Here is a 20,462-nt window from a genome sequence, read left to right on the forward strand (position 1 = left end):
ATAAAGTTGATAAGGTATTTCCAAGGAGGGACCTACCAGAACACAGCTAGTCTGCTTAGGAATCACCCCCAGACAACTCCTTAAGCTGCCCTGAACTCACTGAATTTCAGAGGGATGTGCCCCTGACGATAGCAACTAAGATCCACAGAGAAGGGTCTCTGGCAGAGCTGGGCCCAGACGTTGGCTGGTGCCTTCATAGGCTGAGGCTTTTCCTGCTGCATTGCCTCTGCCTGCTTGGAGAGTTGTTCTTATATGGGGCCTGCTTTGTATCAGCCCCAGTGAGGTTGGTCAGACTTCAGAGCCTGAGACACTGCTTTCTCCAGCTGCCTCTTCTCCTGCACAGGAGGAAGCAGCACCGTGGGTGAAAAGGCAGGCGTGTCCTGACCTTGCTGCACAGTGGACCGTGTGACTGTAGCCCTCAAGCCATCTGTGAACCAAGGGTTTGGGCTCAGTGGCTCTCAGGCTGTGCCTTAAAGCCAGAGCATTTCTTCTGGGAGTTGCCATGTAGGAGTTGCCAGGGGACTGTGGGGGAAACTGAATAAGCACAGCTCTAGATTTCTCACCTCCACTTCAGAGCACTGGTGCTTATTTGGACTGATGTATTTTCTGAGACTTACCTAAAACCACAGAACCCAAACAGCAGGAGGTTGGGGTTGTCCTGCAATGGAGACTCTTCTGTTGACATGCAGGATACTTGAGCTCCTCTCTCACCTTGTGAGCCCAGGGAGCTGCCTGCCCCCACCCCACCTCTCAGTTACCATCTCCCTCTCCGCGGTCCTCACAGGTGCTGGATGGAAGGAAGCCCACTGGGGGCAAGCTGGAGGTGAAGGTGAGGCTGCGGGAGCCTTTGAGTGGCCAAGATGTGCAGATGGTCACCGAGAACTGGCTGGTCCTGGAGCCCAGGGGCCTGTGAGGTGGGCAGCTCTCTGGGCCCTTAGAACTTCTGCCTGAGCCCCATGGGAACCCTTCCGGTACTCGTATCTAAGGAGAAAACCCAGGAATTTCTCATCTGTGAGGAAGACCAAGAGGCAAAACTGTTGGGTTGGGCTCAGGCTGGTTCATGATCTTCAGTAGAACTGGGGAAGGAAGTTAACCCCCCCAGGTCTGTTGTCAGGAATCCCTTCCGAAAATCTACTTGTACACTCACTGCAGTTTAGACTTCCTGTGCTTTGTGCAACAGAGGGTCAACGGTGGAGTGGAGTCAGGCCAGCGACTCTCCTCCAGCTTTTTCCCCTGGGCTTTGCTGGCTACAGAAGTCTGTGTACATAAAGGAGACGCTGCTACACAAGCACCAGAGACCTGTTAAGCACGTGCATTACTGACCACGGCTCTGGTCTTTCCTGTTGCTGGCCTCTCCCCAGGCCTCTACCAAAGCAGGCTGGATTCCAGGATTTCCCCCTCCCTCTCTGAGTAGGGCAAGGACAGCCTCGCTGCTCTGCCATGGAGCCTTGTAACCAACCCCTTAACCCCTGCGAATCAACTGTTTGCAACTTGCCCCAGCCCCCAATTGCACCATTTCTAGACGTGCCTTTAAAAGATAAAACTGTAAGGGATAGGAAAGCTCGAGTGTGATCTGGACCCCCCTCCCCCACAGGGTGGGGCGGGGTTCTGTGACTGCAGGTGGTCAGCAGCCGCCTGGCCCACACAACTCAGTTGACCCCAGCCCTGCCTGTGCCTCGTCTCCTGACAGCTGCTGCTGCAGCCTCCCTGCTTCCCAGTGCTCTTGGTGGAGTTTTGTTCAGGACTGTGTGGTGGGAAGTGAGAGTAAGGTTATCTTGAGTTAGGTCCATGTACCTGAGGCTGAAAGACTGTTAACTGAGGAAGAAAGAAAAAAATTTATATATATATATATATAAATAAGTAAACTGTAACTGATTTTATTTAAGAAACTAGGTCTAATTCATTGTAGGGGATTTACGTTCTCACAAAATAACCATCAAAGTCTTAAACAAAAGCCCTGCTCCTCCATGTCACTGCCCGCCCCCGGCCCCCACCCCTGTCACTTTTTAAAAGCCAGAGTGGCAGTAACATTTGTTAACTGACAGAAACTGCAGCTATGGCTTCCTCTTCAGAGACAGGGCAGGAGAAGCCTTGCCTCTTCATCTAATCACCTAGGGAAATCCCTAAATTTCTTCCCAAGAAATTCTTTGGATTTATTTTTGTGAACAGATGGAGATCAAGGAGGGATTTATATCAATATTTGCAGTAGATTTAATGTTCAAAACTGCAGTAGTCTACATCTCTTAGAAATAAACTTTAACACCCCATCTTTACCCCCCTCTCTTTGAAACATTAACAAAGCATTCCTGAAGATAGTATTTTAAGGCTCTACATGAAGCAGATACATTCAACTTACTGATGATTGTAGTCCTGCAAACATACAAGTTTGGGATTGAGCTTTTGTGTGTGCGTCTTTTTCTGGGATGCAGCTGGACCACACTTCCCTGCCCTTAAGAGCAGAGCTTATAGTGTAACAACAGGGACAGCAGATAACTTCTGAGCACTAGAAAGCGTCTAGTTAATCTTAAGGCTGATCTTAACTTACTAAAAATTCCATAGATGTGAGACTTAACACTTAAATGCAGTTGTATCTGTGTGTCATATGAGCAGCCATCTAGAATGAAAAGGAGGGCTGTCAGCCCTCATAAGGTGGCCTAGAGCAGAGAGGGAAGCCGAAGCAGGTTCCTGACTCAACCTAGTCTTCCTCTCAGGGTTTGTAAGTGCTAAGAAGTGCTTGAAGTTTCCGACCAGTACCAGGAATGTCTAAACTCAGTTGTCTGTTAGAAATTGGATAACAAGTTTTTCTCTGTGGTTCAAAGATTTCCCATCATAGCCTGTTCAGTTTCATTCTGCTTCACTGCCTTTTGCTTTTTGGAAACCAGAACCTCCAGGCTGAGAGAGGCAAGGCGAAGCCGCCCACTGGACTTACAGACTGAGGTTCTTAAAAGGCCTTTGTTGTAGCCCAGGCATGCAGGGGTCACTGGCATGGGAGGAGCCTGCCCAGCCTCATCTTGTGCTAAGATTTATCCAAATTCAGCAATTCAGCAGTGCAGATTAGTGACTTGTGGGCAGTTGGGAACCAGCCACAACCCAAATGATTTTTAAATTTTAAAATTTCTTTTCAATTGTATAGGACATACTTTCTTCTGAATACAATAGGAAGGAATTTATCTTAGAATCAGGAAGTCTTGCTCACAATTAAAGGGCAAACTAGTTTGCATTTTATTACTTTCCTTTCTCACGGTTCTATTCTGAAACCTACATTGTTGCTTCCCAGTTTTTGAGTGCTTGTTTTCCAAATATTTGTGGGCAGTTTTTAAACACTCTTTTACCCCTTGAGGCAGCTGCTTTGAAGATGAAACTGTGGGGCTGAGGCTAGCAGAAGGCAGCGCCAGGGAGCTCGCATCTGGTTCAGTTCCATCACAGATGGATTCTTCCCTTCTCTCAGCCTCAGCTTCCCAAGCTCTAAAATGGACATCCTCATTCTTATGCTCCTTTTCCCTTCTGGCTACGTTATAGTCCTCCAAGTCCCATTACCGTCATCATTAAAATTATTTCAGCATTATTATTAAAACAAACAACTATCACAGACTTTTTCTAGAAACAGTGTTCAGCAGATTTCTTACTGTCTGAAGTGCATTAAATGCATAAATTATTCCCCAAATGACTAGTTGTGATAGAAGAAAATTTAGTTGGAAATTAGGAGCTCACCAGCAGTCAGGAACCAGTGTAGATGAGGGAAGACACTAGATGGGAACTTACACAGGGCAAAGTTCAGTTTATCTATAGCCCTAGAGACCAACTGTAAAGGAAAGGAACTTTGAATATTTACTGGAAGGACTGATGCTGAAGCTCCAATACTTTGGCCACCTGACGTGAAGAGATGATTCATTGGAAAAGACCCCGATGCTGGGAAAGATTGAGGGCAGGAGGAGAAGGTGGTGACAGAGGAGTAGATAGTTAAACAGTGTCACTGACTCAATGGACATGAATTTGAGCAAATTCCAGGAGATACTAGAGGACAGGGGAGCTTGACATGCTGCAGTTCATGGCCTTGCAGAGTCAGACATGACCGAGCGACTGACCAACAAGAGTCCAGTAGGTGCTCAGATACATGTTGATTTAAAAAAACTGGAGAAACTACATTGCCTAGCATTTGGTGAGAATTTGGTAATTTTTTTAAAATGTATTATCAGAATGGCAGTTCTGTTCCTCATTATAGGATCTCTATATCTCAATCTGAGTTTACATTATAGAAGAATCTGCCTTATTTAGAAACATGATGTTTCCAGTTCTATACAGCATACAGTGTACAAAAACAAAAGTGAAACAAGGGAAAACAGTAAACTAGCCTTGGCTATCTTATGTCCAATTCCACAAGATGATTTCTTTAAATATAAAGGACATTTTATGCAATTGAGAATGGACCCAACTCTGCAAGGCCAGAGTCTGTTCTTAGAATATAAAGGTTTGCACTGATCTGGAAGAAACGTGTACAACTGCAAGGTCTGTTTAGCTGAGAAGGAAGAAAGGTCATGCCTATAGGACAGAACCAAGAGAGCCAGCCCCTGTAGAAGCTCCAGTTTAGACCAAGCTGGATGTTGGACCCCAAGTTCCTACTACGCCTGTTAACAAGTGCATCCTGCGCCTGTCAGCTTTAGGGGGTGACAGTCCAGGGCTTGGTCCTCACAAGCTGGTGTTCAGTGGGCACCCGTTCTTTCTTTGGAAGCTCCCTGTCTATGGGAAAGGTTACAATCCCAGCCCTCTGTAGCCACCATCAGTGAAGCCTATGAAGAGGCAGATGTAGAGTGTGAATTTTCCCCTCTGCCCCAACAGAAGAGGGATAAACCCTGGGCTTCCCCAGTGGCTCAGCAGTAGAGAGTCCAATGCAGGTTCAACCCTGGATCAGGAAGATCCCCTGGAGGAGGGCATGGCACTCTTCGAGTATTCCTGCCTGGAGAATCCCATGGATAGAGGAGTCTGGCGGGCTATAGTCCATGGGGTCACGAGAGTTGGACAGAACTGAGCGACTAAACAAAAACAACAGACACCTTTGGGCCTCAGAAAACAGCTGCTAATCTAAAGGGAGTTCCACAGCCTGTAACTGCCAAGTACTAGGCCTGGCTCCAGCCACTGGGGAGCAGCCTGTCACTGCCTCAGGCCTGCACTACCTTCTCAGAGATTCTTGGAGCTGTGCTTTCACTGCAGAGGGACCAGCCTCCCGCTTGGCCTGGGGTTTTAGACGATGCCAGTGACAAGGAAGTGAGCTGCCTTACAGCAGTGTTTTTCAAACTGGGTTGTGAAATCTATTTGGTCTGACTAAAATAAATTTTTAGTTAAGGAGAAAATGATCAGAATGCATCACATATGTCATAGGTAAAACCAAATCTTGGCTTCTAATACCACTTCCACAAAAAAAAAACCACCCAGCTGATTCCAAGGCTGGGACAGGGTAAGCACAAGATGGCGCTGGGGCATCTTGTTAGGCCAGAAAAGGAAGTGTTAAGAAACAGGAGCATGTTACAAGGATGTGGGACCTCACCTAAATAATGAATTAGAACCATTCAGAGAGTAATCCCAAGTCCATAATGAAAGTTAATTAAATGAATAAATAAGAAAGAAGGGCTTTGGGAACTTTCTTGGCAGTCCAGGGGTTAAGACTCCATACTTCCAATGCAGGAGATGCGATTTCAAATCCCTGGTTGGGGAACTAAGATCCCACATGCTGTGCAGTGCAGCACTCCCGAGGCCACACCCCTCTCCCCCGGCCACACCCCTCTCCCCCAGCCACACACACACAAATTAGATAGGGGCATTAAAGTGAAAGTGAAGTGAGAGTCACTCAGTCATGTCTGACTCTTTGCAACCCCATGGACTGTATAGTGCATGGAATTCTCCAGGCCAGAATACTGGAGTGGGTAGCTTTTCCCTTCTCCAGGGGATCTTCCCAACCCAGGGATCAAACCCAGGTCTCCCGCATTGCAGGAGGATTCTATACCACCATTAAACTTTCATATATATATATATATACACACACACACACACACATATATATATATAAAGAAGAGTGTTGCTTACAGGTAAATCAAGTGCAACTGATAAACAAGTGCTGGAACTGAACAGTCTTGTAGCCATCATAGTAAAAGATCTATTCAGGCAAGAAACATCAGAATGCTAAATCTAAGGGGACATTTCAATGAGTAAGATCTCCACATGATCAGAGTATCTCTATACAAACCAGTTACTTGTTCCAAGAGGGGAATATCCAGTGGAGAAACCAGACAACACCCTGACCAGGTAAAAATTTATCATCAATGAGGGGCAGAAGGACATATCCCTAAGCGACCCACGATGTGATGTCCCAAGAAGGACACAACATCACTTGGGTAGGATTCTGGCCAAGAATGCATAATTCATCTAATTCTGAGGAAATACCAACCAAATTAAAAATGGGACATTTTATGTTAAATGAGTTGGAGGAACCTATATTCACCAAAAATATCAATGACATAAAAAAAAAAGGTGAGTCATGACAGAAACTTACCATGTCTGATCTAGGCTGGAAGCTTCACTGGACGCTGTGAGGGACGTTACTGGACAGACACTGGGTTAAAGTGTCAACCTGAAGTGGAGCCTGTCCTGTGGTGATGAGGATACCCTTATTTGTAGGAAGTCAGCATTAACGTACTTAGGGGTGAAGGACTTTGATGTGTGCAATGTACTTCTTAAGTGCCTCAGTTTTTTATGGAGAGAGAAAGGAACACTGATAAAGCCAACAAGTTAATCTGTAAATAACAGGTGAATCTGGGTAAAGCATACATAGGTGTTTTTTGTGTGTGTGTGTGTGTAACTTGCCACTTTCCTGGAAGTTTAAATTATTTCTCAATAAAGTATTTTTAAAAATACCTCCAATGTGGAGAGCCCCCTGGTGGTCCAGTGGTTAGGAGGGACCTGGCACTTGCACTGCCGAGGCCACAGGATTCAGTTCCTGGTCAGGAAACTAAGATCCTGTAAGCCATGTGGGGACGCCAAAAATAAATAAAATGCCTCTAGTGTGTACTCTAACTAGAAACGTCTTGGGTATAACCTGTCAGCTTTCACAGAAAGGTCCAGTTTGGTGTCTGTCATTCAGTCTGGCAGGTCTTGAGAGAACCTGAACTTGGCTTTACTATTCAAGTGACCTCATTTATACCAAGTCGCCCGTCTTTGGATAGAAGAGAATCCTTTGGGTCTTTGATTCACTTCATGAATAATCTAGGGGGAAAAATACCTAAATGTGACTTCGTGAGGTTGCTGTAATGTATCTGGGACAAGATCAGTGTGAAACTGTCCTTTTTACATCAATTCTGTATAAAGAGTTCAAGACTGATGCTTCATTTTTTATTTCCCTTCTGCCCTCCCACCCACCCTTGGTGATGGCTGTACCCATTTGAGCATTTCTGAGCACAAGACCAAAAGTAAGTCTTAAAACAGAGGAGCAGAATTCTTGTCTAAACAGTAACAGAAGGGGATTAGCTGCAAGGATAGCATAACTGTTGTGCAGTAACAGAAGCTGCCCAGATCTTCTTGGTGGACAATGCATAGAAGACTTAGAATTATGGAACATCTGTCCCTCCACCACCCCTTCCCACCCCTGTCCCCCAAACCCCAACTCCCACCCCACCCCCCATTAATAGTGTTAACAAAAGCTTAATTTTCCAGTTCTAAAGTGCAAATGATTTGGGTATGACTGCTGTTGCAACAGGTCTGAACAGAAAACAATGAAGTCCTCTCTGTCTACGCGATGTTTTCCAGAATATAAAAGATGAGTTCCATGACGATGGGGCCCTCACTGAGCTGGCAGGCCCCTCCATGGATCACCGGCACCAGAGCGCTGTCCAGATCGTTCATGTACTGCGAGGGAAGGGGCTGGCCATTGCTCCCTGCTTGATAGCCAACCTACACCGTGGAAAGAAGGGGATGACAGGTTACTGGACAGAGAAGATCTCTCCAGAAGGCTGAGGGCCAAGGAGGCTGAGCAGGAAAGGAGATGTCCTTTCTGGCCAGGGGCTAGACGCTGGCAGTAAACACAAACTTCTCTTCCTTAGAACTGTCACGTATCGTCCTATCATATGTTCATCCTGCCCCTAGCACCTGGTAGCTGTGAGATGTTGGGCAAGACCATTAACCTGCTGTGGTCTCAAGTTTCCCAGGAAGGGAGGCTGGGGCACAGAGAGGTGTGGAATGTCAGCAACAGTACATAAACCTTTGGGTGTGGAAGTTAAATGAGAAATATACTGGGTAAACTCCCTAACACAGCAGGAACTGAATACCTGTCCTTCCGTCCATTTCTCCATATACCATTTTTTAAACACCTACAAACACAAGAATTCAAGCATGAATGTAAACAGGGCTCCTGCCCTCAAGGGCCCCAGATATTTAGTAGAAAAAAAGTGATGGTCTTATTTTATGTGAAGTAATTCTCTCTCCAGTCAGATTATCAGTACCATTTGGGAAAGGACTGTAATACTCATTTGTATTACCCTGACATGCTTAGTAAAGCATTGGGCAAGACCGTAAGTAGAAAATAACTATCTGTTGATTGATGACTAGTCAAGAAATGGAGCTAAACATACGACCTTTCACATTTTCCCTGATAATAACATAACTGCATCAAAGCAGGAGCACTGGGGCATGTCACAGGGATCTAAAATCCAAAAGAGCGACTTCCCTGGCTGTCCAGTGGCTACAGATCTGCACTGCAAATGCAAAGAACCCCAGGTCGATCCCTGGCCAGGGAACTAAGATCCCACATGCCGCCCCAAAACAATAAAAATCCAAAAGAAATGTAGAGAGATGAGAGTGTTTGGCCATATGAAAGAGGCACTGGGACAAGGAAGTGAGGGCAGGCTGCACTCAGACTGGACTGTGACTACACAGAGCGCACAAAAAGGTTAATAAGTAAGACAGGGAGGGAAGTCCGGCCACAGGAGAGCCGCACTGACAGGAAAACTACTGGGGAAATGGTTCAAGTCACATCCAGAACTAGCATGGCAATGTCGGCAGTAAAAAACACAAGAAGTGGAACTGCAGAGACCAGCGGAAGCCTGCTGTAGTTGGACCAAGAAAACAACAGGAGACGGGACAGCCTGGGACCTGCTCTCTAAAGGAGGCAGGGTGGCCCCTACGTCATTCACACAGGGGCGGCAGGTCCTCACACTTCTTACCCCACACCAAAAAGGTCGGTCCCTGCAAGACATTCAGGCGAGGAAGCCAGAGTTCACATGGTTCAGAGACAGACCAAGCAGCACATCCAGCTGTATTACCAACAGAGGGAAGGCCAAAGACTATATCCGGTCAGGCCCAAGGTGCAGAGACTTGTACTCTGGGTTGCAGGAAGAAAACTCATGTGTCAGAAAACAGACACTGCCCAAGACCTGCTTCAAAGGCTGAGATTCTTACCTGATCTGAGTCAAGTGTCACACGAAGTCCCAGTTTTGTCATTCCATCTTCCTTCAGAAGCTTCAGGTGGGGACACAGAGCAAGACAAAAGGCCTTGGCAACATGCTCCGTTAGTCGGCTGTGATCTGCAGGATCACTCAGGCAATTGTGCTGGTCATCATTTTCTAGGAAAAACACCTGTTCCCCAAACCAAAGAGACTTTTAAGCTTGTGTCCAGGGTCTGTGGGAAGAAATGAGTGCACCAGCTCATGGGTATGCGTACCCTGACTCCCTGAGACGTGCGGGAAGACCAGACACATGGACACCAAGAAAAGCAGGGCACTGACATCTCACATCGAAGAAACAGCCTCTGCCTCTCACAGTCTCTGCATCCACAGGGTGGTAGCTACCACTTACTGATCTCCCTAAAAGCCACGGCCGCAGTCGTAATGGTACATTCTGTTCAGAACCGGGAGAGGCTTACATTTTACACTGTGTACTTCTAAAAGGACTCCCTAATATGTGGACAACTTTCTAAAGGAAATGATCTTAGAATCTAAGAGAACAGTCCTTATAGATCACATTACCCAACACCTGCATATTACTGCTCACTCATAGGAGGGCAGGCACTTGCTCAGGGCACAGGTGAGAATCTGCGTCTTTTGCTTCTCATCACAGAGCTCTTCCTACCACGTGGCTCTGCGACTGCTGAGGTCAGAGCTGTGTCACTGTCTGTGAACTGAACACCGTGCTGGCGCAGGCGGAAGCACAGCAGATCTGGAACTGAGACCTGAGTCCTATCACACAGAGGAGGGTCATGAGCAAGTCCTCTGGCTTCTTAATGCCGATTTGCCTCTGTAAAATGGGAAGCACCTACCTTCTCTGGTTATCGTGTAAATGATATAAAAGCAAAACATAGGCTGATTCATGTTGATGTTTGGCAGAAACCAACACAATTCTGTAAAGCAATTATCCTTCAAATAAAAAATACATTTAAAATTTTTAAAAAAGCAAAACATAAAAGATATAGACATGTAAATCTACAGTGCTTCTCTATACCAATACTTGGCTTATGGCTTAATATAAGCATCAGCTTATATTAAGAATCTGCAAAGGGGTAGCTCTGAAGCCTGGTGCCCGATGCATTAGTGAAAATGGCAGTGTGAAGTGACAGACAGAACTCTTAAGTGGGAGTCAGGAGACCTCTGGTCCCTGCTCTGCCAGCAACCAGCATTAGACAAGTCACAGAGTCACCTGGCCTCTCTCAGACTGTTTTCTCATTATGTAATTTCTCATTTCTCATCTCCCTATCTCAGGGCATTAGTGCCCTGAGAGCAAAAAAGAGGGAACAGAGGTCAAACTACTCTGTAAGCAATAAAGTCATTCACATGTTCAGACCTCGACTACTCAAGATATGTCAAATAGATGGTTATTACAAAGCAAGCAGATAAAACCACTCAGCTGCATATAAAATTACCAAGTCTGGTATGAAAGATGTCACTTGGAACAGCAGCTGAAGAACTTCTAGCCTCTGTGTTGCCAGGAACCAGCTAGAAAACTTGGGTTGCTGCTGCTGCTGCTAAGTCGCTTCAGTCGTGTCCGACTCTGCGACCCCACAGACGGCAGCCCACCAGGCTCCCCGATCCCTGGTTACTAGGCACTTATCCTCCCTTGGCTCGTTTACCTTGTATGTAAAATGGAAAAGGCAGAAGTCACAGAACTTCTTAAGTTAAAAAAAATTAAGACATTTAACGCTAGTAAAGTAATGCTCAAAATTCTCCAAGCCAGGCTTCAGCAATATGTGAACCGTGAAGTTCCAGATGTTCAAGCTGGTTTTAGAAAAGGCAGAGGAACCAGAGACCAAATTGCCAACATCCGCTGGATCATGGAAAAAGCAAGAGAGTTCCAGAAAAACATCTATTTCTGTTTTATTGACTATGCAAAATCCTTTGACTGTGTGGATCACAATAAACTGTGGAAAATTCTTCAAGAGATGGGGATACCAGACCACCTGACCTGCCTCTTGAGAAACCTATATGCAGGTCAGGAAGCAACAGTTAGAACTGGACATGGAACAACAGACTGGTTCCAAATAGGAAAAGGAGTACGTCAAGGCTGTATATCGTCACCCTGCTTATTTAACTTCTATGTAGAGTACATCATGAGAAACGGTGGGCTGGAGGAAGCACAAGCTGGAATCAAGATTGCCAGGAGAAATATCAATAACCTCAGATATGTAGAGGACACCACCCTTATTGCAGAAAGGTAAGAAGGACTAAAGAGCGTCTTGATGAAAGTGAAAGAGGAGAGTGAAAAAGTTGGCTTAAAGCTCAACATTCAGAAAACTAAGATCATGGCATCTGGTCCCATCACTTCATGGCAAATAGATGGGGAAACAGTGGAAACAATGGATGATTTTATTTTGGGGGGCTCCAAAATCACTGCAGATGGTGATTGCAGCCATGAAATTAAAAGACGCTTACTCCTTGGAAGGAAAGTTATGACCAACCTAGATAGCATATTGAAAAGCAGAGACATTTTGCCAACAAAGGTCCATCTAGTCAAGGCTATGGTTTCTCCAGTGGTCATGTACGGATGTAAGAGTTGGACTGTGAAGAAAGCTGAGCGCCGAAGAATTGATGCTTTTGAACTGTGGTGTTGGAGAAGACTCTTGAGAGTCTCTTGGATTGCAAGGAGATTTGGACAGAATGATGCTAAAGCTGAAACTCCAGTACTTTGGCCACCTCATATGAAGAGTTGACTCATTGGAAAAGACTCTGATGCTGGGAGGGATTGGGGGCAGGAGGAGAAGGGGACGACAGAGGATGAGATGGCTGGATGGCATCACCGACTCGATGGACGATAGTCTGAGTGAACTCCAGGAGTTGGTGATGGACAGGGAGGCCTGGTGTGCTGCAATTCATGGGGTCGCAAAGAGTCGGACACGACTGAGCTACTGAACTGAACTGAACTGAACTGATAAATGAGTTTCAAAAGAAATCAAGAGATCCAGGACCTACCTGTTTATTCTCAAAAAATAAACTTTCTGATTTGTTTGATGCGCTTCCCAGGTGGCGCTAGTGGTAAAGAACCTGTCTGCCCATGCAGGAGACAGAGGAGACAAAGGTTCAGTCCTTGAGTTGGGAAGATACCCTAGAGGAGGGCATGGCAATCCACTCCAGTATTCTTGGAGAATCTCACATGAGATTCTAGAGAATCTCACGAACAGAGGGGCCTGGTGGGCTACAGTCCAGAGGGTTGCAAGAATCAGACACAACTGAAGCAAATTAGCACACACGCACATACACATATACAAGGTCCCTGCCTGGCTCCTCTCATCCCTGGGTAAGCCTCTAACACAGCTCTAAGAAACAATATAGTAGAAAACAGGAGTCGGCCACATCTGGCTTTGAATCCGGACTTTGCCAGTGCTTATTTGCCATGTAATCCTGGACAAGTTAGTTTCTGAACTTTCGTTTTCTTATTTGTGAGATAAGTCTATTTTTAAAAGACAGTGTTATCTAAGTTACAACTGAGTGCAACATAACCAGCCTAGCTTTCTGAAGAATCCAGCAAAGACAGTATGCACCCTTCTTGAGGTCCAGTGTGAACAAATCTCTAAAAGCTAGTTCATGGGGCGGAGCTGTCAGACTGCTGCAGGCCACACTGGGTGCACTTCCTCCCAGTGAGCTTAGACAGACCAGAGGGAACTGGAGCATAGAAGGTAACAGAGATTTCCCCCTTTATGCCCCAGAATCAGTCCAGAATGTCTCTGGGCCAAGTAAAAAGTTGTCTTCCAAGTGGGGATCAAGGATGCCAAGTTCCCATTTCCTTACCTCAGTCCATCTGATGACCTTTCCATTCGCTTTGTACTCTGATCCGTGGAATATCTTCACACTTGTTATAGACTCCATGGACTTCCCATCTATGGGACTTAGGACACTAAAACAGAACAAAGGAGAGAGATGGAAGCAGCTCTTAGAAGAACTACTTCTCTCTTATCATACACTGGGTGCCTTGCTGAAAACACCTATGCAAAACATCACAAAGAAGAAGCCACTGCCCCAAAATGTACACGAACAGAGCTCTCAGGGAGGGGCCTGTGCACTGAAATAATTCTGAGGACACACGTACGAAAAAGGAGTTCTGATGGCAGAAGCTGGTTATTTAACAAAAATGTTTCCAAGTCTGCTCTCTTCCTCTCATGTTCCTCCAGTGACTGCACAGACCCGCACCCAGCCCTGCTCGCCCCTGCTCCACCACCACACCCATCACATCATACTCTCCATATGTTCGTGTATCTGCCTCACAAACTTCCGAAGGGGCAGGTACATGATATACTCATTTCCATGTGCAACATTCACGGTCTGACACAACGTAGGAGTTTAGTGTTTACAGACTAAAGGAATTATTTGACCAAGTATGTTAATTATGACAGTGCTGGTATGAACTGATGAACGTGCATCTATATTATCTATTGAAACAAGTTGCCTTCAGTGCTGCATAGCACTCCTAGGTTCCTGAATCGAAAGGCCACATTTTATGGTCGTGTTCTCCAAAATATAGCAAGTATAAATATGTGGATGAACACACTCATTCTGAGGAGGAGTCAAAGTAATTGTTGTGAACTTTTCCTAACAACTTTCAAACCTGTTTTTGTTTTTGAATCTCTATGTATAAAAGATCAGATTTAGCCTAAAGTTGACTATCGGGGACATGCTACATTTGACTGAATTAAAATTATTTAAACACTGTTAAGTTTAATTTCTAACTCATCAGACAGTATAAAAACTAGAGCAGCCTTAGTTGATAAGAACTCTCTTGAGAAAGGATACCCTGACATTGTGGGACAAGCTAGAAAACATTCCGTCTACACACTATACAATAAACTCCTGGGTTTGAGAGTTTTCCCTGATGAGCTCTTGTTCTTTTTTTGAAGACGCTGCCACTGTTGTAGGAAGGGACAACCTACTTGTTGTTAGCTACCAATACCATATGGCATCAGATTGTCAGATTACCAATTTTTTGTCCTAATAACCATAGAATTTATTGTGATAATACAGATGCTTGCTCATATCAGTTCACACCATCAACCTAACAACCGACTATAAGAGAATTAAACACAAATTGATTTTGAAATTAAATTTTCCAGGAAGTATGGGAAGATAAAGTGTTATTTATAAAGCAGACAAACATACTCATTGATTTAGATATTGCTTCTGTTTGTTCAATAACATTCATTAAAAAAAATCTGGTATGCCATGCTGGAAGCGCCCTCTATCTGCCTTCGCTCCTGCCGTTCCCTCATACTGGCAGGCCCACTCTGCCACAGCTGGGCGGCAGATGTCTACCATCTTACCGGACTCAGCTCCAGAGGCAGCCATTCCTCTAGGAAGTCATTCCTGAATCCTGCCCTACCACCTCTACCGAGTTCCTCATTTCTCTTTTATCTTTACTGTCTCCTATAGAGTGTTCTATGAGCATCTTGCATACTTTGGTGCCCTTATTATAACTATCTTCAAAACTAGACTGAGTCACCTGTCACTAAGGACCATAAATTCATTTTTGTCTTTTCCGAAGCCCACGTATAGAATTATTGCCTGAAGGATGAATGGGAGAAGGCTTAATACAATGAAGTCTGACATATTTATTCAATTAATCAGTTTTTAAAGACCCTATTAGGTGCCATACAGTGTTTTAGGTGCTGATGACACAGCAGTGACCAAACCAGCAAAAATTCCTGCCCTCGTGGATCTTACATTCCAGGGCCAATATAATAAATAAGTAAAAATATATGTTAGTGAGTTATAGGTACCCTTAAATATAATGCCGGGAAGGGGGGTATGAAGTATTTGGTGGAGGACGGAAGAAATGTACATGAGAGGCTTACAATGTAGTAGGCTGGCCAGGGAAGCCTTTGTTGAGAAAGTGAAGGTACAAAGGTCTGAGGGCAGAAGAAGGCTGATATATTCACACAAGAAACCGATACTGTTTCTGAGAAATAAGAGAGTGGGCAGGGGATTGTGTAAGGCTTGTAAGTTGTAACAGACTTTGGCTTTTACCCTGAATGACCCTGAAAGTCAGTGGTGAGTTTTGAGCAAGAAGTGACATTGCTCTGGCTGCTGTACTGGAAACTGACTAGGCTAGGAGGAGGGAGGAGGCCAAGACTAGAAACAAGAAAACAAATCTGAAGCCTACTGTAATAATGCAGACCAAACGATGGCAGGAGAAGCAGGGAGCAGTAGTACACTTCTGGACATGTTTAAAAAGAAAGCTAATAGGCTCTACTGCTGGATTAAGGTGTAGGGGGTGAGGCAAAGTGTCAAAGAGGACTCCAAGGTTTTGGCTTGAACCCTCAGAACATAGGTGCCATATTCTAGAGATGAACATAGGATTTGAAGCCCAAGGAGGTGGCTTTAAGTCCTAGCCCAGCCACTTGCAAGCTTTGTGGAGTCATTTATCCTTTTGGTGTTTATTTGCTCATCTGTAGTTGTTATATCAAATGAAACAATATTAGCAAAAGTGTTTTGTAAACCAAAAAGGCTTAGGTTTTACTATTATCTCAGTAACTTTAGAGGGACTGCTGTGTTTCATCAGCTGCTTTCTTCCCCTTCCCTTCAAAAATATGCATAGAAACTCTTTCAGAAATTAAGCCAAGAAACCAGAAATTTAAAAGTCCATGTTATAATACAAAGCAGTCCTTTCTCTTAGGCAGGGGTTTCAGGAGAGTAATAAAAGGCCAGTCTAGACAAAACCCAGAGGCCAGCCCATAACGAAACACCACTGAGGGAACGTTTGCTGCATTCACCCCTTGTTGACGTCCTTGTCATCATCCACCCACTGGATGTGGATTTGCTCCTGCGGGTCCTCGGCCTCTGCCTTGCCACAGGTGATGGTGAAGTCCTTCATCTCCCGCAGCGCCTGCCTCAGGGCATCCATGTTCTCTGCAGTGATCTGGACCATAACGCCATCTGAGAATCAGCACCAAGACAACACAGATGGAAACAATGCAAAGCCAGGGAGAGGGGCAGATGAAACTCTGTACCTGGCATCTAGCAAATCCCTCTAGGATTAAACGTGAAACTTCTGTTCTCTAAAGCTGACAGATACAAAGAGGTTTTGTCCTTTGAGCTCAACCTCTTACTTACTGAAAGTGTTACGAGAAGCAAATGCCAAGATGGATTCTGCTTAAAACACCTGCCTGTTGATTTCACCAGGCACAACTAAGTTTGTCCTGAGACTGCTCAAAAGGAAAACTTACACATGGTCACATCCCTCTTTTGGACACACAGAGCATTTTGTTTGTGTTTCCACTGTTGCATCATGCTCTAATCATATTCATTTGTTCGTATCACTCACCTTACTATGACTGCATACAGTGAATGCCAGTGCTTGTTAAATAAATCACTGAATAAACAACAGGAGTGAACTGGGGAGTAATTCCATTTATTGACTGGCAATAAAGCAAATCTACCATGTATGTTTTACATGGGCTACCATGAGCCAACAGATGATAACTATTTGGGGGCTACCACCTAAGTTAAAGGAAAATACTGAAATTGAGGGAGTAAGCTATCACATGCTGAGCAATTATCCTGCTTCTCTGACACATAATTTTGTCAACTGAAATAATTTCTAAAGAGCATCAGTAAAATTTTCATAAATAGGTAGCTAACTGCTCTACTGACACACGTGGCAAAATGTAAGACCTGAGAAATTCCCACCAAAGGCATAAATGTAACTTTCTAAATACATTGCTTTGCATTTGTAAGGATTTCTTTCAGTTCAGTTTATCATTCTGACATTTAAGGGGTACTTTTTAAGCATCTTGTAAAGACACATTTTAAAGGTAGTCAATATTTGATTACAAAGGCATTAATCAGCCATTTAACGCCTAGATTTCTTGATGAGGAAGCAGAAGGACTAACTCCTAGACTTCTTAATTTCTTAATAGAATATTTCTGCTTTGAGTTGTGAAATTAAGTTGCGAAATATTAGCATACTTTGCTCTTCACTTGCTGTTTTGAGTTTGGCAATAAAGGAGATCAAAGTCAATCTCTGTTAACACACATTAAGTTTATCTATGTATTTCAATTAACACAAAGGAATCCACCCTCAGGAAGAACTGCTCTTAGGGCACTGGAGTGGAAATGAAAATCTGTCATTCCGTATGCAGACTGCACTTTCCAAAGATAATCATAACATCTCCTGTCTCACATGCTTTTCTACAATGCTGCCTTTCCTTTTCCCCCTTAAGAAATGGAGTCTAACTCCTCTCCCCCCAGCAGACTTATGACCACTTCCACCACCAGAGGATGATGGATGCGACTGTGTGATTTTCAAGCCGCATAAAACCAATGCGGCTTTGGCCTTGTGCTGGAACACTTGTGGTTGGAGTTCTAAGCCACCATATAAGAAGCCCAACTAGCCCAAGGCCACATGCTAAACAGTCCATTGTTAAGGACTCCAGTCATCTTTCCTAGTCTTTAAATCATCCCAAGACCGGCCCCAGACATGTGAGTCAACAAACTTTCAGATAATTCTAGCTCCTGGCCATCAAGTAACCACCAACCTTCAAGTCATCCCAACTGAGGCCCCAGACATCACTGAGCAAGATCAAGCCATTCCTGCATTGCCCTATGAAGGGCAATCAGTGAGGGTGATAAAATAGTTGCTTTAAGCCATTAAATTCTGGTTAACTTGTTACACAACAAGAGTAACTAGATCAAAATACAGTGAGAATAGTTGAGGAAGAAAATCCCCAGTGATAAACCATAATGGAAAAGAATATGAAAAAGAATGTGTGTGTGTGTGTGTGTGTGTGTGTGTGTGTGTGTGTGTATATGCTGCTGCTAAGTCACTTCAGTCGTGTCCGACTCTGTGCGACCCCATAGACAGCAGCCCACCAGACTCCCCCATCCCTGGGATTCTCCAGGCAAGAACACTGGAGTGGGTTGCTATTTCCTTCTCTAATGCATGAAAGTGAAAAGTGAAAGTGAAGTCGCTCAGTCGTGTCCGACCCTCAGCAACGCCATGGACTGCAGCCTTCCAGGCTCCTCCGTCCATGGGATTTTCCAGGCAAGAGTACTGGAGTGGGTGGCCATTGCTTTCTCATATATATATATGTATTACATTGCTGTACAGTAGAAATAAACATAACATAATAAATCAACTATACTTCAATAAAATAAACTTATAAGTTCACTTATACGTGAACGTCATCTACTTATTTATAGATTTGCACCCAGTGATGTTTCTGAACTCAGTCTACGGCCCCTTGGATACCTTATTCCAGAGCTCTGAAAAGCCATCTCTTAACTTTATGTCAGTGTCCCATGGCATCTCTACCACTTACTCCTTTCTTTGGAGAGTTAAGCACCCTTATGACAGTCTTAATTAGCTGTACAGTGAGATGCTATTGAATAAATAACTTCTGTGGAGTCTGAAGTCTATGGCAAAAGTGTCAAGTTTTCCTTTAATGTCCCCTGTTTTTCAGTTGTATAATTAAGACTGAACTTGTTCATGCAGTAAATAACCCATTCTTTACCTTCCACAATACTGGACTTGGCAAGATATCCTGAAGAGGATTTCAGAGCGCCACTGAACACAAAGAAACTGGCACCAGTCACTAAAATAGCAATAGAAATATGTTAGTGAAGAAAGACTTTGAGATGGAGGGACTGAAAATAATAATGAAATAGTTGGTAGTTGGGAACTCAAACCATCATACAGAAAATAAAAAACACTTACTCTATACACTACCATATACAAGTAACCAATAACTCAGATGCTAATGAGAGCTTAGAGAATGAGGTTTTAAGATACGTGCTTCCATTTTGTTTTGAGCTTCCTTCAGTCAAGAAGCAAGGAAATCTTACTAGTCAAGACTAAGGTTTGGTCTGCAGCTTGTTTTTGTAAATAAAATTTAATTGGAACACAGCCATATTCATTCACTTATATATTGTCTATGGCAGTTTTTGAAGTGTGATGCCAAAGTGCTGGCAACAAAGACCACAGGTTTGCAAAGCCTAAAATATTTATCATATAGCCATTCACAGAAGAAGTTTGCTGACCCCAGATCTGATTCATTGCTTTTTTTTAAGAGCAAATATATTTTGAATATGGAGATATGATTGCCAACTATTTTATTTACAAAGTGGAGCTTTTAGAAAAACAAACACCTATTTAAAATATGAATACCTCTTCGTAAAAGAAAGGGCATTTAATTACATTTTGCTTTATAAAACTGCACTACACTGTTTTATTTCTCCACATCTTACATTGGACTAAGATATTCCAACTTCCTACCCACTGGCCCTAGAGCATCTCTAATGGGTAGGTCATCCAGCCTTTGTCAAAGACTCCTACTGACAGGGAGCCCACAATAGCACAAGGCAACCATTTCTATTTCTGGATAGCTCTCAGTGTTACAGAGTGTGCTCTCAAACAGAGCCCATATCTAGATCCTTGTAGCCTTCACCCACTGGTGCTGGTTTTGGTCTTTTATAGCTATAGAGAGTAAGTTGAATATTATTTCCACATAATAGAGAATCTTAAAAATAGAGATACCTATTTTTCACCCTCTTTCAATCTATACTTTTTTAGGTTAAACATTTATATTTTATTCAAGAGATCTTCCTGTGACCTAGTTTTCAAACTTCTCACAGGCCTTGAATCATCCTTTGAAGACCTTCTAGTTTTATCAGTGGATATCACCAACTACATTAATGATACCCAGAACTTATTAAAATATTATAGATATGATTTGACTAATAGGGAGCATAGTAGACTTGTCACCTACCTGTTTTAGATATTATATTTGAATATACATGTGCTCAGTACCTTTTATGCCTTTACTAAAGAACTGATTTTAAAAATATACCTCGAAGACAGAAATATATGTCTACTAGAGAAGTGCTTAATGAAGCATACTAAAGAAAGCTAGTTTTAGGAGATATTCTGAGAGGAAAAAGATTTATGGTCAAATAAATTTTAGAAGGTCTAGGCACTATCTTCCTTTAAAAAAAAAGAAAAATGCTAAA

General features: G+C 43.7%; 2 protein-coding genes across 6 annotated transcripts in view; one reads left to right on the plus strand and one right to left on the minus strand.

The window, feature by feature from the left end:
- CC2D1B (coiled-coil and C2 domain containing 1B) overlaps positions 1 to 7,932 on the plus strand; it is a 21,814-nt gene extending 13,882 nt beyond the window's left edge. Inside the window, exons 24-25 of one of the 2 annotated variants that reach the window (XM_070368065.1) lie at positions 785 to 914; positions 7,795 to 7,932. In XM_070368065.1, coding sequence (XP_070224166.1) covers positions 785 to 913 — 129 coding nt within the window. In that variant the 3' untranslated portion in view covers position 914; positions 7,795 to 7,932. Of the gene's footprint in view, positions 1 to 784; positions 3,727 to 7,794 lie in introns of those variants that run through there. The other variant, XM_070368064.1, reaches the window with a different exon arrangement.
- Positions 7,453 to 20,462, minus strand: part of ZFYVE9 (zinc finger FYVE-type containing 9) — a 117,996-nt gene continuing 104,986 nt past the window's right edge. For 2 of the 4 annotated variants that reach the window (XM_070368061.1, XM_070368060.1), the window contains 5 exons: positions 18,968 to 19,048; positions 16,229 to 16,391; positions 13,257 to 13,362; positions 9,442 to 9,618; positions 7,453 to 7,938 (listed from right to left, as the gene is read on the minus strand). In XM_070368061.1, coding sequence (XP_070224162.1) covers positions 7,777 to 7,938; positions 9,442 to 9,618; positions 13,257 to 13,362; positions 16,229 to 16,391; positions 18,968 to 19,048 — 689 coding nt within the window. In that variant the 3' untranslated portion in view covers positions 7,453 to 7,776. The remainder of the gene's footprint in view (positions 7,939 to 9,441; positions 9,619 to 13,256; positions 13,363 to 16,228; positions 16,392 to 18,967; positions 19,049 to 20,462) is intronic. The other 2 variants (XM_005894736.2, XM_070368059.1) reach the window with 1 other exon arrangement.

The sequence above is a fragment of the Bos mutus genome, chromosome 3 (genome assembly GCF_027580195.1).
Source record: "Bos mutus isolate GX-2022 chromosome 3, NWIPB_WYAK_1.1, whole genome shotgun sequence".
Lineage (NCBI taxonomy): Eukaryota > Metazoa > Chordata > Mammalia > Artiodactyla > Bovidae > Bos > Bos mutus.